At 39.4% G+C, this 16535-nt stretch overlaps 1 protein-coding gene and 1 pseudogene across 4 annotated transcripts in view; one reads left to right on the top strand and one right to left on the bottom strand.

The window, feature by feature from the left end:
- Positions 1-16535, top strand: part of ILRUN (inflammation and lipid regulator with UBA-like and NBR1-like domains) — a 121970-nt gene that overhangs the window by 22212 nt on the left and 83223 nt on the right. For all 4 annotated transcript variants that reach the window (XM_060162627.1, XM_060162625.1, XM_060162628.1 and 1 more), the window contains exon 2: positions 15819-15973. In XM_060162627.1, the coding sequence (XP_060018610.1) occupies positions 15819-15973 (155 nt within the window). The remainder of the gene's footprint in view (positions 1-15818; positions 15974-16535) is intronic.
- LOC132527405 (tigger transposable element-derived protein 1-like) lies at positions 1954-2526 on the bottom strand (annotated as a pseudogene).

The following is a 16535-nucleotide window of genomic DNA, read 5'->3' as shown; positions in this document are numbered from 1 at the left end:
CACTTCCAGGGGCCACATACCGTACCTTGTCTTATGGCCTCTTTTCTCCATCTTCAGAGCCAGCATGTTGTGTGGGTCCTTCTCACACTGCTCTCTCTCTGGTTCTGTCTTCCAGTTCCCTCTCACACTTAAGGAAGTGATTACATTGAGTTCACCTGGATAATCCAGGATAATGTTGCTATGTCCAGGTCACCTGATTAACATCCTTAATTCCCCTGTGCCATTAACATAACATATATACACATTGTGGGGATGATGAAAATGTTCTGAAACATGGTGATTGTGTTACAATTCAGTAACTTTACTAAAAATCATTGAATTGTGCAATTGAAATGGGTGAGTTTTATGCTGCATAAGTCCTACTTCAGTAGAGTTGTTTTTTTTAACCTTTAGATGCTCTCCTTTGCATTTAGGAGTTAAGTCCAAATTTCTTATTGAAGCATATTGGTCTCATCCTAATTAAAATTTTTAAAAATTGTGGTTAAATACATATAACATAGAATTTGTCATCTTAACCATTTTTAAGTGTACAGTTCAGTAGTGTTAAGCATGTTGTGCACTTAATCTCCAGAACTTTTTCATCTTGCAAAACTGAAATTCTCTCTCTACCCATAAACAATAACTCTTCATTTCCCCCTTTCCTTAGCCCCTGTCAGTCATCATTCTACTTCGTTTCTATGAATTACTACTCTGGATACCTCATATAAGTGAATACAGTAATACAGTATTTATCTTTTTTGTGACAGCTTATTTCTCTTAGCATAATGTTCTCAAGGTTTATCCATGTTCCAACATGTGACAGTTTTTCCTTTCTAAGTTTGAGTAATATTTCACTGTATGTGTATTTTAATCCATTTCATCCATTGATTGACATGTGCTTTCATCTTTTGGCTATTGTGAATAATGCTGCTATGAACATGGATGTGCACATTTTTTTTGTGACTCTGCTTTCTGTTCTTTTGGATATATACCCAAAAGTAGATTGCTGGATCTGAGTTAAGTTTTAATTTACCTTTCCAGTTCCTCTTCTGTCTCTTGTGACAGACTTTGCACCAGACTTGCAGACTCTATCTCTGGACCACACTCTACAATTTTGAATTAATCTGGGATTATTATGTTGCAGGTAACAAACTTACTTCCAACTAGATAATGCTAAAGGGGTGGGGGTATTTTAAGGATGTTTCTATGTTACACAGAACCCAAAGGCAGGAATAAGTTTGGGCTTCCAAAAACAACTGGAACCAGGGACTAAAAAACCCTTCAGATTCCTTTCTATGTATGTTGTATCTAGGTGTTTGCAGTGGTCTCCTATCTCTGCTGAAGAGAACGGTGACTGTCAAAAGCCCCCAAATGTGTAGTTTATAGCCCAGATACTATGAGAAAAACTCTTTCTAAATTTCAGTTTCAAATTTCTGGGTGTCCCCACCCCGACGTTAACTCTGGAATGACCTCACTCTGTATTAAGGAGTTCTACGTGCAAGTGGGGGCATTGCCAAACAAGTAACAACTACAAATGCTCTCATCCCCCCTCTCCCATGGGAGAAGACCCCCTAGTCAGGTCCAGCTATCATAATTATGACTTTTGTTGTCCCAGGTGCCCTATCCCACCAACTGAAGGTCTTTGGGTGATAGCTGTGCTTTCCCTAATGTGGTCTTGATTGGTTCAGGTATACATTTGCATGATCCTGCACTCTATAGGCTAAATGATACATTTCTTTGTTGTTGGCATTCCTCTGCCCTCTGTTATATTGATATATAGGCATACATTGGAGATATAGCTGATTCAGTTCCAGACCACCGTAATAAACTGAATATTGCCATAAAGCGAGTCACATGAATTTTTTGGTTTCCCGGTGCATGTAAAAGTTATGTTTAGACTACACTGTAGTCTGTCAAGTGTTCAATAGCATTATGTCTAAGAAAACAATGCACATATCTTAATTAAAAAATCCTTTATTGGCAAAAACCGCTAACCATCATCTGAGCCTTTAGCAAGTTGTAATCGTTTTTGCTGGTGGAAGGTCTTGCCTCCATGTTGATGGCTACAGACTGATCAACTTGGGAGTTGCTGAAGGCTGGGGCAGCTTAAAGTAAGAGAACAATGAAGTTTGCTGCCTTGACTGACTCTTCCTTTTACGATCAGTTTCTCTGTAGCATGCAATGCTGTTTGATAGCATTTTGCCCACAGTTGAAATTCTTTCAAATTGGGAGTCAGTTCTTTCAAACCCTGCCATTCCTTTATCAACTAAGTTTATGTAATATTCTAAGTCCTTTGTTGTTATTTCAACAATCTTCACAGCATCTTCACCAGGACTAGATACCATCTCAAGGAGCCACTTTCTTTGCTTGTCATAAAAAGTTAACTCCTCATCGGTTAAAGTTTTATCCTGAGATTGCAGCCATTCAGTCACATCTTCAGGCTCCGCTTCTAATTCTCTCGCTACATCCACCACATCTGCAGTTACTTCCTCCGCTGAAGTCTCGAACCCCTCCAAAGTCATCCACGAAGGTTACAGTCAGCTTCTTCCAAACTCCTCTTAATGTTGATATTTTGACCTCCTCCCATGAATCACAAATGTTCTTAATGGCATCTAGAATGGTGAATCCTTTCCAGAAGGACTTACTTTGCCCAGATGCATCAGAGGATTCACTATAGCCTCACAAAATGTATTTCTTAAAGAACAAGACTTGAAAGTAGAAATGACTCTTTGATCTATGGCTACAGAACGGATGTTGTGTTGGCAGACGTGAAAATCTCGTTGCATATCTCCATCAGAGCTCTTGGGTTACCAGGAGCACCGTCGATGAGTAGTAACATTTTGAAAGGAATCTTTTTTTCTGAGCAGTAAGTCTCAACAGTGGGCTTGAAATGGTCAGTGAAGCATGTTGCAAACAGATGTACAGTCATCCAGGCTTTGTTGTTTCATTTACAGAGCACAGGCAGAGCAGATTGAGCATAATTTTTAAGGGCCCTAGAGTTTTCAGAATGGTAAATGATCACTGGCTTCACCGTAAAGCCACCAGCTGCATTAGCCCCTAACAAGAAAGCCTGTCCTTTGGAGCCAGGCACTGACTTCTCCTCCTTAGCTATGAAAGTCCTAGATGGCATCTTCTCCCAATATAAGGCTGTCTTGTCTACATTGAAAATCTCTTGTTTAGTGTAGCCCACCTTCATGAATTATCTTAGCTGGATCTTCTGGATAACTTGCTGCAGCTTCTACATCAGCACTTGCTCCTTCACCTTGCACTTTTATGTTATGGAGAGGGCTTCTTTCCTTAAACTGCAAGAACCAACCGCTGCTAGCTTTAAACTTTTCTTCTGCAGCTTCTTCACCTCTCTCAGCCTTCACAGAGTTGAAGAGAGTCACAGAGTTGAAGAGAGTCAGGGCCTTGCTCTGGATTAGGCTTTGGCTTGAGGGAGTGTTGTGGCTGATGTGATCTTCTATCCAGACCACTCAAACTTTCTCCATATCAGCGGTAAGGCTGTTTCACTTTTCTTATGATTCGTGTGTTCACTGGAGTAGCACTTTTCATTTCCTTGAAGAACTTTTCCTCTGCTTTTACAACTTAGCTGCTTGGTACAAGCGACCTAGCTTCTGGCCTATCTTGTTTTTTGACATGCCTTCCTCACTAAGCTTATAATCATTTCTAGCTTTTGATGTAAAGGGAGAGATGTGTGGCTCTTCCTTTCACTCGAACACCTAGAGGCCATTGAAGGGTTATTAGTTGTCCTAATTTCAATATTATATCTCAGGGAATAGGGAGACCCAAGGAGAAGGGAGAGAGGTGGGGGAATGGCTGGTTGGTGGAGTGGTCAGAACACATACATTTACCAATTAAGTTCACAGTCTTATGTGGGCACTGTTCGTGGCACCCCAAAACAATTACAATAGAAACATCATATATTGCTGATCACAGATCACCATAACAAATATAATAATAATGAAAAAGTTTGAAATATTGTGAAAATTACCAAAATGTGACACAGAGACACAAAGTGAGCAAATGCTGTTGGAAAAATGCACTGATAGACTTGCCTGCAGCCAGATTGCCACAGACTTTCAATTTGTAAAAAAGCAATTATCTGTAAAGCACAATAAAGCCAAGTCCATTAAAACAAGGTATGCCTATAGTCCCAGTATAAAATTGTGAGGGGAAAATGTGATGAAAGGGAAAATATAGTTGACCTTTTAACAACTCGGGGGTTAAGAGTGCAAACCCTCCATGCAGTGGAAAATCTGTGTATAATTTGTAATTTGGCCCTCCACATTGGCAGTTCCCAATCCGTGGATTCAACCAATCTTGGATTGTGTAGTACTGTAGTATTTACCACTGAAAAAAATCTGAGTATAGTGGACCCACCCAATTTACCTCATGTTGGTCAAGGGCAGCTGTACTATATTTTGGTCAGTAGCATATTCCAGTCAACAAATATATATTAAGCACCTTCTATATGCCAGGCACTGTTCTCAGCCTGGGGGATAGAAGCAGAAAGAATTATGAGTGTACACTGTCTTCTGTAGGGCAGCAGCAGTAAAATACAGTCAGCAAGTCTCCTGGTCACCTGTTAACTCATTTCATCGGTGAAGAACTGAAGGCCTTGGCCTAGCTTACCCCAGAAAGATTTCCTGTGTCTGATATTCTTCATGACCTTCCTTGAGAAGAGCACAGGAGATGTAGGGGCAGGGTGGGAGAGTTCCTTTATGAGGGCCATGCTGCTTTAGCTTTCCCTTCCAATATGATGCTACTTTTGGGACCTAGGGCTTGACCAGGGGTATAATAATTATAGGCTCCTAATAATAGAACTCCTTTAAAACTTAAGTTCATTGCTTATCCACTTCATATTTGGACATTCCCTTTGATAAATAACCAAGTCCAGTAATATTATAATTAGATTTTAGTCTCCACATTGCTGAAGAGGATTGCTAGGACTGGGTTAGGTCCCTTAGCTCTGCTTATCTTTCCAGGTTAAAGATCTCTACTCAGGGCATGGGTGGATAATTCTGGATTTAGAGTTTTCTCAAATATTCTGTGGAATGTCACCCCCTAAATTTCCCTTCTCCCAGCTATGTTTCTTTTAGATATGGTTTATAATGAAGGGAGGAGGAGATGGCAGTTTGGGGGATCCTGGGAGAAGTGTTTGAAAGGGGCTATCTACATTGTATTCATCAGTGTCTCACAGTTTAAGTGATGCAGAGAGTTCAGGTGCTGAAATTCAGCAAGTCTCTTAATTATCTAACCATTAGATGTTTCAGATCTCTGGCTTTGGGCAGAAAGTTATATTCTTATCTTGTATGTCATATCTTCTTTCTGGAAAACCAGATTGGGTTGGGTTGTGTTTTGCAGGTTGGATTGTCTTGAAAAACTTTACTGAAGTTTGCAGAGTGTTCTGTGGGCAATTTCCTTTTATGGTCCAAGCTCCAAAAGCTCCATCTAGCTTTGGAGTGCATATGGAGTGTAACCAGTTGCTTTGCTACATACAGGGACTGCTAGCTTGCTAAGCCCAGATGGAGGGGAGCCCATTTCCTCCATCTCACCTTGACTTTTTGTTTGTTTGTTTTTAAAAATATTTATTTACTTATTTTTGGCTGCGTTGGGTCTTCCTTGCTGCTTGCAGGCTTTCTCTAGTTCTGGCGAATGGGGGTACTCTTTGTTGCGGTGTGTGGGCTTCTCATTGTGGTGGCTTCTCTTGTTGCAGAGCATGGGCTCTAGGCGCTCGGGATTCAGTAGTTATGGCTCGCAGGCTCTAGAGCGCAGGCTCAGTAGTTGTGGCGCGTGGGCTTAGTTGCTCTGTGGCATGTGGGATCTTCCCGGACCAGGGCTCAAACCCGTGTCCCCTGCATTGGCAGGAAGATTCTTAACCACTGCTCCACCAGGGAAGTCCCCTTGACTTTGTTATGCATTGTGGATTTTTAACTTTTGCAATACTTTAGTCTTGTATCAGTTAGGACTGTACTGGAGGTGAACACAACCCTGTCTTAAACTAGCCTGAATAAAAAATGAGAATTAATAAGGATACAGGAATATCTTAGAACTTAAGTTAGCAATTCATTTGGGCTTCAGAAACAACCAGAACCAGAGACCTGAATGTTGTCAGGCCTGTCTTTTTCTGGCTGTTGGTGAGTTTGTGGTGTTCTTGTGATTCTCATACATTTGTGTGCCTTTGCATATAATCTCCCTCTATCTGAAATGCCCCTTCACCCCCTTCTCTAAGTGGTTAACCAGTTCATTAGGGTACAGTTTTTTTTTTTTTTGCGGTACGCGGGCCTCTCACTGTTGTGGCTTCTCCCATTGCGGAGCACAGGCTCCGGATGCACAGGCTCAGTGGCCATGGCTCACGGGCCCAGCCGCTCCGCGGCATGTGGGATCTTCCCGGACCGGGGCACGAACCCGTGTCCCCTGCAGCGGCAGGCGGACTCTCAACCACTGCGCCACCAGGGAAGCCCTAGGGTACAGTTTTGATGTTACCTGGTTGATGAAGCTTTCCCTGAATTCCTAAGTTGGAGTAAGGTATTTTCTTTTCTGTACTTTTGTAGTCCTTGGTTATATTTCTTCCCTGAAATTTACCTTATTGAATTGTGATTACTTGTTTCTAAATCTTCCTTTAATAGACTTTGTGTTCCTTGGTAGCAAAGTCTTTGTCTTATTTATCTTTACATTTCTATTACCTAGAGCATGAATGAGTGAAAACTTAAAGAAAAGAAATATAAAAGAAGTAAATATTATATACTTACTGATTGGCAGATAGGGAAAACATTTTTGTACTGATAATTTAGTTTGATTCTGAGCATAAATGTTGTTGGTTCTTTCAGTCCTGGAAACTGTGTTTGGGAATAGGAAATATATTTTTTAGGGTGATCAGAGCATAAGCATACCATACTTGAGTTATGGTGAGGTACAGTGCATGTCTCAATTTGTTCACCCACTCAGTTTCCCATGTCTGAGCTTTGCCGTTTACTGCACTTGACATAGAAGTGTCCCCAAAGGGTAGCAAGGATCACCCATAGGGCAGAATCCTACTCATACCCAAGAGTCTGTCCAACTTCTTTTTCTCTTAAAAATGTTTCATCTTCTTTAACACATGGTGCTGGTACAACTGGATAACCACAGGCAAAAGAATGAAGTCAGACCCCCTACCTCACTCTTTATACAAAAATTAACTGAAAATCAGTGACCTAAATAAAAGTAAAACAATAAAACTATTAGAAGAAACATAGGGATAAATCTTCATGATCTTGGATTGGGCTACTGATTTTTAGATTTGATGTCAGAGTCAAAGCAACAATGAAAAAAACTAGATAAATCGAACTGCAACAAAATTAAAAACTTGTTATGCATCAAGAGACATTATCAAGGAAGTGAAAAGACAGTCAACATAATGGGAGAAAATATTTGTAAATCATATATCTGATAAGGGTCTAGTATCCAGAATGTATAAAGAATCCTTGCAGCTGCACAATAGGAAGACAAGCAACTCAGTCACAAAAATGAACAAAGGATTTGAATAGACGTATCTCCGAAGAGGATATACAGATAGCCAAGTACATGAAAAGTTGTTTAAGATCATTGGTCATTAAGGAAATGGAAATCAAAACCACAGTCAGATATCACTTCACACCCACTAGGATGGCTATAATAAAAAAAAAAGAGGGCTTCCCTGGTGGCACAGTGGTTGAGAGTCCGCCTGCCTATGCAGGGGACACGGGTTTGTGGCCTGGTCCGGGAAGATCCCACATGCCACGGAGCGGCTGGGCCTGTGCGTCCGGAGCCTGTGCTCCACAACGGGAGAGGCCACAACAGTGAGAGGCCTGCGTACCGCAAAAAAGAAAAAAAAAAAAGAAAAAAAAAGAAAAGAAGCGTTGGTGAGGATGTCGAGAAATAGGAACACTTGACTTGTACATTGTTGGTAGAAATGTAACATGGTTCAGCTGATGTGGAAAACAGTTTGTGGTTTTTTGAAAAGTTAGACATGGAATTACATGTGACCCAGACGTTCTACTCCTAGGTATATATCTAAAGAAATGAGCACATATGCCCACACAGACACTTGTATATGAATGTTTATAGCAGTATTACTCAATAGTCAAAAGGTAGAAACAATCCAAATGCCCATCAGCAGATGAATGGATAGTCAAAATGTGGTATGTACATATAATGGAATATTATTTAGCCATATAAAGGAATGAAATACTGATCAGCATGCTACCATTTGGGATAAATCTCAAAAATATTCTGCTAAGTGGAAGAAACCAGACACAGAGGTTGCATATGGTGTCATTCCTTTTATATAAATTATCGAAAATAGACAAATTCATAGAGACAGAAAATAGATATGTAGTTGCCAGGGGATGCGGGGGAGGGAATAATGAAGAATGATTACTTAATGGATATGTGGTGTTCTTAATGGGTATGAGATGATTTAAAAGTTTTGAAAGTAGAGGTGGTGGTTGCACAACATTGTGAATGCAGTAAACACCATTGAATTGTATACTTTAAAGTATGTAGTTAATTGTATGTTATGTGACTTTCACCTCAGTTTTTTTAAAAGAGGAGAAATAGTTTGATCTTGACACAGCCAAAGGCACTCAGAAATTAAACTCTATGATGCCACTGTCAAATTGGTGTAGGCTCAAAATCTGCCCCTTCCCCTGCCCACTTTTTAAACAATGAGCCAATTGTATTTTCTCAGATGACAGCGATACCCAATGTAAGATGGCTCTGGGGTTGCCTAATTTAGTGGTTCAACTATATCATCAAGGACACAGCAATTTTATTTCCCTTTCTGATCTGTCATTGTCAGCATGTCAGCCTCATCCTCATTAGGTCTCCTGAGGTTCCCAGTAGGTTCCTTAATGTTCCCTAGATGGCTGAAGTAATTCTTTGCACCTAATTTTTTTTTGTATCTTCCAGTGGTGGGAAATAAGATACCTTTTCTTTCTTCTGTTTTTGTTTTCATTTACCTTTTTTATAAACTATTCAAACCTACAGAAAATTTTAAAAGAATCAGAGTATATACCCTTATACTTGCCACCTAATTCAACAACAGTGGTTAACATTTTTGCCATAATTTGTTTTCTTTATATAAAAATTTTTTGAATCATTTGAAAGTTGTAGACATCACGACCCTTCATCCTTAAATATTTCAGCATGCTTCTAAAAAAAAGGACATTCCTTTACATAACTACATAGTAAGACACTAAGATAATTTACAAAAATTCTTTAGTACTAAAAAGATATCCAGTACATATTGTAAGTTTGCTCAGTTCTTCCCAAATGTATCATTTTTAACCTTTTTTTTTTTTAAATAGAATCAGAATCCATTCAAGGACCTCAAAGATCATATATTGCATTTGGTTGTTATGTCTCTGAATTTTGGGGTTGTCAACAAGGCTAGAGGGATCTTAGTTCCCTGACCAGGGACTGAACCCAGGCCACGGCAGTGAAAGCACCTAACCCCTGGACCCTCTCTTTAAATCGAGAACAGTGCCACCACCTTGGGTTTTCATGGCAGAATGCTAGTGTTTTACTTTCTCTTTGGAAAAGGTATAACTGCTGATGTTAGTTAGAGGGACCAGTTCTAAAAAGTATTAAAATTAATGGATCAGTAAATAGCCAGGAAAAGAAGAGGAAGAAACAGTCTAGGGCTTGCTAGGGCCCTGAGAAGTGGGTAAATACTGGTGTGAACTTTGTTGCTCCTCTTAATGAAATCTTTCACAAGTTCTTTCTTTCTTCTTACTGTCTTCATGTATTAAACAATATCATCTATTAGTTAATTTTTAGGTTTGAAAGTATTTTAAGTCTTCTTTAGCCCAACTTCTGTTCCCTACCTGCATTCATCTTTGTTTTAATGAAATTCTCAGTTTCTTCTCAGGCCTTAAAATTCACAAGTATCACAAGTACATGTTTTTTGGCCTCTTTTTTTGGTCTTCCATGTTACATGCTTGCTGAGTTGATGTTGGAAAGCCCGGGTAGATGTTGGAAAGCCCAGGTAAGAACTGACATCTGTTTTGCTGATCCTTTTTCTAATCAGCTTTTTTCAGTCACTCAAAGATAGTGAGGTCTTTCTGATTCCTGATGAGCTTGTGCCTTAGGAGCAGTATCATTGGTGCTCCACAGGTGAGGGAAACTTCTTGAAGTTCAGGATAGGTACTACTTGAAGCCTGAAGATGCTACTGTTCATGTTTAACTAGATTGATTCAATATTCTGATTTCCCATTTTAATTTATGTCCAAATTAGATGGATAGTTTTTTTTTCTTATAAACAATTTGGACCCTTTTGAGTTTCTTACTTGTTCAGAGAGTGGAAAGAGAAGGTGTCTAATTTTATTTTGCTGAGAATCTGAGCTAATACTTGGACTTCCGGCATTCCCTCTTTAATTCTGATTTCCTAGTTTTCTTAACTGTTTTCTTCTACCCCCGTATTTTTGGGATTATGTTCCTGACTGTATATTCAGTATATAGATGATTTTTCTTCATAAGACTGTCAGTCTGACTTATGTTTGTATAAATAGTACAAAAATAAATGTTTTGTGTTTGTGAATATATGCAAGATTAGGCATTTGACCACTTTCAGGAATTCAGTTTAATGAGAAGTTACAATTAATTCATTTATAGAATTCATGATAGTACTTAATATGTTCTTAAGAAAATCAGATGTTCAGAGCATTAGTAGAAAACTGGAAAATTCTGGGTAAGGTAAAAGTTTTATGCCTTTGAATAGATGTGGTTCTGATTTGTACTAATAATTGACTGTCTAGCCTGGGGCAAGTTATTTACCTGTCAGTGCATCTGTGGCCTCATCTATAAAATGAAGGTTGGACAATATTGCTTCTTAGTTATAAAACTGCATTTCATCAGGAAACACATATCAGCATCACCAGATTCTTCTACTCCAAATCAGGTTAACCTGATTATCAGTGCAGTTGAAACTGTATTGTGCACCAAGCCCATTTTTTTTTTTTTTTACCCCAAGATGGAAAAGCTGCCTTGGGCTGATAAGCCTCAGTGTGAGAGGTAGTTGTAGTTACCCTTCTTTGAGTGTCCCTGGTTTGCTGCAGTCTGCTAGGCTTTGTAACGGAGAGGGCCCTTGTCTGTTTTGCTGTCTGTTCTGTCCCTAGACCCAGGCCGAGTGCCTAGAACATGGATAAATGCTCATTAATTAAATATTTGTTGAATGAATGACTGCCAACCTAGGGCATTGGCATTTACACACATTGCCTCATGCAGTTTTCACAGCCAACTTTATAACACCCAACTTTGTAATAAAAAATATAAGCAACCTTACAATAAAAAAACTCAGTTTTGCACATGAGTAAACTGACACAGATGCTTAACCCCTTGTTCAAAGCCCCACAGCCAGGGGTTAGGAGCTGCCTCCAAACAAAGCCATTTAAAATTTTACCATTTTATAATCAAATGGGACCTAATCAAAAACTTAAAAGCTTTTGCACAGCAAGAAAACCATAAGCAAAACGAAAAGACAACCTATGGACTGGGAGAAAATATTTGCAAACAATGCAACTGACAAGGGCTTAATTTCCAAAATATACTAATAGCTCATACAACTCAATGACAAAGAAACAAACAACCCAGTGGGAAAATGGACAGATGACCTAAATAGACATTTCTTCAAAGAAGACATACAGATGGCCAATAGGCACATGAAAAGATGCTCAATATCACTAATTATTAGAGAAATGAAAATCAAAACTGCAATGAGTTATCACCTCACACTGGTCAGAATGGCCATCATTAAAAAGTCTACAAATAACAAATGCTGGATAGGGTGTGGAGAAAAGGGAACCCTCCTACACTGTTGGTGTGAATGTAAATTGGTGCAGCCACAATGGAAAACAGTTTGGAGGTTCCTTAAAAAACTAAAAATAGAGTTGCCATATGATCCAGCAATTCCACTTCTGTGCATATATCAGGAGAAAACTAATTTGAAAAGGTACATGCACCCCCATGTTCATAGCAGCACTATTTACAATAGCCAAGACGTGGAAGCAACCTAAATGTCCATCGACAGATGAATGGATAATGAAGATGTGGTAAATATATACAATGGAATACTACTCAGCCATAAAAAAGAGTGAAATAATGCCATTTGCAGCAACATGCATGGACCTAGAGATTATCATACTAAGTGAATGAAGTAAGTCAGGAAGGCAAATACCATGTGGTATCACCGATATGTGGAATCTAACATATGATCCAAATGAATTTATTTACAAAACAGAAACAGACTCACAGACATAGAAAACAAACTTATGGTTACCAAAGGGGAAAGGGGGTGGGGAGGGATAAATTAGGAGTTTGGGATTAGCAGATACAAACCACCTGATAAACAGCAAGGTCCTACTGTATAGCACAGGGAACTATATTCAGTATCCTGTAATAAACCATAATGGAAAAGAATATGATAAATAATATATATATCTGAATCACTTTGCTGTACATCAGAAACTAACATAACATTGTAAATCAACTATACGTCAGTAAAAAATAAAGTAAAATAAAATGTTACCATTTTAACCATTTTTCAGTGCACAGTTCTGTGGCATAAAGTATATTCACAATGTTATGTAACCATCACTATCATCCATCTTTGCCTGTGCCCTTTTTCCCCCTATTAACACTGCCTCCCTTTGTTCTTTAGGGCACTTTTAACTTTTTAAAATCAGAGTAAAAACTTTTCTTGAGCAAAAACACTGAAGGAACCTGGAAGTTTAAACTTTCAGGCTGGGCTGCATACTGAATCAGTGTCCTCCCTTTCCCATCTCCTCAGCCAGCTCTGTTTCATGTAGAGTTTTTTATTGGCTAATAATAGTTGGGTATGTTGTTTTGAACAGGAATACATGCTATCAAATCTGCTATTCTCTCACTGAATAGGAGCTGTTTAGTCTCTTCCTGCGGTTCCTTGGCCCTGTGAGGCAGTGATCTAAATGGTCCAAGTGCTGAGGAGCTGTGTACCTGCCTGATGGGTTAGAGCACCACCGGGCTAATGTCTTCTGTCCGCCTTGTACTTGGGAAATGATTGTGCTTTGTCATCCTTCACTTCTTCGTCCTGACAGGAGTCCTGTTCACTACTTTCAGTTTCACTTTGGGCTTTAAAAGTATTCCTTAATCTTTCTCTGGTTGAATTTTCTGTATAATACAGGTACAAGTAAGCAGTTTTGTTGCCTTGGCTGTGGGGTGAGTTGGAATATGTGAAAGGAGATTTGGGAGGGGGATGGATCTGCCTAAGTAGGGTAGCTGGACTTTTCCACTTGCTAGTGTTTCTCCTGTGCTGGTCTCGAAGTCCTGTTTGATATCAGGCAGAGCCAAGTGGCGAAATATGACACAGGCTGAGGATGAGCATTGGCAATTGTCCTGAGTGCACAAATAGTCTCTTCCCTCCCAAGCATATTTTACAGCCAAGTGAACAGAAGACAATTCAGGCTGTTTGCCTGAGACCTTCGGCAGAAAAATTATCTTTATAAAAAAGTGGCCACTTGGTTTTTATAAAAAGTTTCAGAAGAACAAAATGCAACCTAGGCTTATTTCTCTCTCCCTTGTTTTATCTCTGATCCCTAAGTGTAAGGCTGATTCCAGATATACTCCTAAGTCTGTTTGCAGGTGGTAGGATCTGGGCATCCCCAAGTTCGACCAGTCACATATTCTTCACTTGAGATCAGTGTCAGCTAGATAAGGAAGTTGCCGGAAAAACTGAAGTCTAAGCCTTCCTATTGAATGATCAAGTAAACAGGCACAGTTTGGACCCTGGCCCAGTTCTGCTGCATGTAAATTTTATCTAGCACACACATGACGGGCCCAGCAGTTGGTGGTGGTGTAATTCCAGTCATGACTCACTAATACTGCAGGCCGCCATTGCATGAGGCTTGACCTGAGGTAGCTGCTCTAAATATAGCCTTCCTTTCTGGCAGCTGCAAACACCTGGAAGAGCAGGCAGGCCCCCAGCAGAAAAGTATTTGCTGTTAATAGCATGTCTGTTGAACAGTTGTGTACTGTCAGAGCTTATTTCATGCTATGTTTATACATAATTAAAAACAACCCACTGTATCCATTGGCTTATGGTTGGGTTATGTTTAGAAAAATGCTATTTGTGTTGTTATTCTGTGGGGACTGGGGATGATGTCACTAGTTTGAGGAAGACCATAAGAGAAATGGTTAATGAAATTACTGACAATTTCTTTGATCCTTAATGAACACAGCTAACTTAAACCCCTTAGCGGCCTTTGGTCTCTGGCACTGAAGAACCAAGCTGTCAGTCATGTGATTCTGTTCAGTTAGGGACTCTGGTTTGTGTGCTTGGTAGTTCCTTCTGACCTAAGGGGGTTTATAAGTAATTGAAAAGAACACTAGGGACTTCCCTGGTGGTCCAGTGGTAAAGAATTCACCTTACAATGCAGGGGACGTGGCTTTGATCCCTGATCAGGGAGCTAAGATCCGACATGCCGCGGGGCAACTAAGCCCGTGTGCCAAAACTACGGCACTTGCACACCTCAACTAGAGCCCGCATGCTCTGGAACCCGCGTGCCACAACTACAGAGCCCATGTGCCCTGGAGCCTGCGTGCCACAACTAGAGAAGAGAAAACCTACATGCCACAACTAGAGAGAAGCCAGCACACCACAACGAAGAGCCCACGCGCCACAACGAAAGATACCGCATGCCTCAACGAAGATCCTGTGTACTGCAACTAAGACCTGATACAGCCAAAAATAAATTAAATAAATAAATAAATCTTAAAAAACAAAATAAAGAACACCACTATTTACAAAATGGTGTTAAGACCTCACCAAGATCTTATTTTTTACCTGTCAGATCGACAAAAATCCAAAATGTTGGAGAAACACCGTTGATGAGCAAGTGGGGAAATAGGCACTCTCATACATTCTTGGTGGGAGCATTCATTAAGTATGTAACTTTTTTATTGAGGGAAGTTTAGATATATCGATTAAAGCCACAAATATATGCCCTTTGACCCAGCGGTATCACTTGTAGGACTTTATCCTGCAGATGCACTTGTATGTTAAACTATGTGTGCTTAATCTTATATATGGAAGAATTAAAGATTGGAAGCAAACTCAAAAGTGGATTGGTTACCTAAATAATGATATATCTATACAGTGGATACAGCTGTAAAAAACAATGAGGATATTCATTGTGTACTGACTTAGAAATGTCTTTATGATACAGTGTTAAGGGAATAAAGGAAAGGGCAGTGTGTAATATGCTACCAATTGTGTAAGAAGGGGGGAAATAAGAATGTATATCATTTGCTTGTATGTGCATAAGGAAGTTCTGGAAGGGTATTTAAGAAAGTAATATGAACGAATGATTACCTGTGTGTGTGTAGGAAGGAAGAGATAAGATGGGTAGTTTTCATTGTATGAAACTTTGAATCATGTGCATGTATTGATTTTTTAAAAAAAATAATTAGATTTTTTTTTTTTTAATGGAGCTTCTTTGGATTTTAGTCACAGCTACAGAGGAGCTCTCTTTTCATTGACTCCCTTACCGATACTTGCTGTCCTTATGGGTAAGAAGGGGATTTCCTCACATTGTTGCTGATGGTGCTAATAATGTTTGTTACTTTCTATGTGGGTACCTTGGGAAGAAAGTGATGCACAAGTTTTTGGTCCTGCCGTTTTTCCTGTTGTTCCTTAGCCAGAATCAATGACTCTGAAGATTAACATACCAGGAGCCGTCTATATACCTTCTATATATGGGTTCTATAGGTTCCTTTTGTTTGACAATTAGGATAATATGCTCTGGAGAGGACTGAAGTCTTTTGCCTTTTCTCTTTATTTGTAGGAACCTACAAGCAGCAATTGGCGCCTATTATGACTTTGAGAGCCCAAACATCAGTGTGCCCTCTATGTCCTTTGTTGAAGATGTCACCATAGGAGAAGGGGAGTCGATACCTCCTGATACTCAATTTATAAAAACATGGCGAATCCAAAATTCTGGTAAATGTATAACGAGCAATCTTCCTTGCCCAGTTTTCTTTTTCTTAGTAGTTAAAAGAAATAGGGAAGTGTTTTAGCTTAAATTATGTGATTGTATAACTCTGAGCTTTTCCTTATACATGATGTAGAATTTTCTGTTACTGGTATGATGACCCAAACACCAATAAAATACTCCCTAGATTAGGAAGAATTTAAGTCTTGATGACATTTAAACACAATTCAATATTCTTTTGATACCAGGAACTAGGCCTGTGTGTGGTGGTGGTATTGTCTCCACCTGTACAGTTCTACTCCATCATTTTATTTCTGCTCTAATTAATCTTCCAGTTATTTCCAGCAAGCTAGAGGAGGTGCATCCTTGAATGGAACAAGGTAGTTAGAGTTGTGAGCATCTGCTCTTTTGAAAGCTTATTTCTTTGCAACCACAAGGATGATTGTATCTGAAATTTTCATTGAGCTATCTATTTGAGATGTTAACATCACTTTGAAAAATTGGGTAAGAAGTGTAGGGATTTTCTCAGAATAGAAAAGATGGAAAGATTGAGAAATTGCTTTTTTTAAA

The sequence above is a fragment of the Lagenorhynchus albirostris genome, chromosome 10 (assembly GCF_949774975.1).
Source record: "Lagenorhynchus albirostris chromosome 10, mLagAlb1.1, whole genome shotgun sequence".
NCBI classification, from domain to species: Eukaryota; Metazoa; Chordata; class Mammalia; order Artiodactyla; family Delphinidae; genus Lagenorhynchus; species Lagenorhynchus albirostris.
Note: the sequence above shows the minus strand (reverse complement) of the source record. Positions and strands in the feature narration are given on the sequence as shown.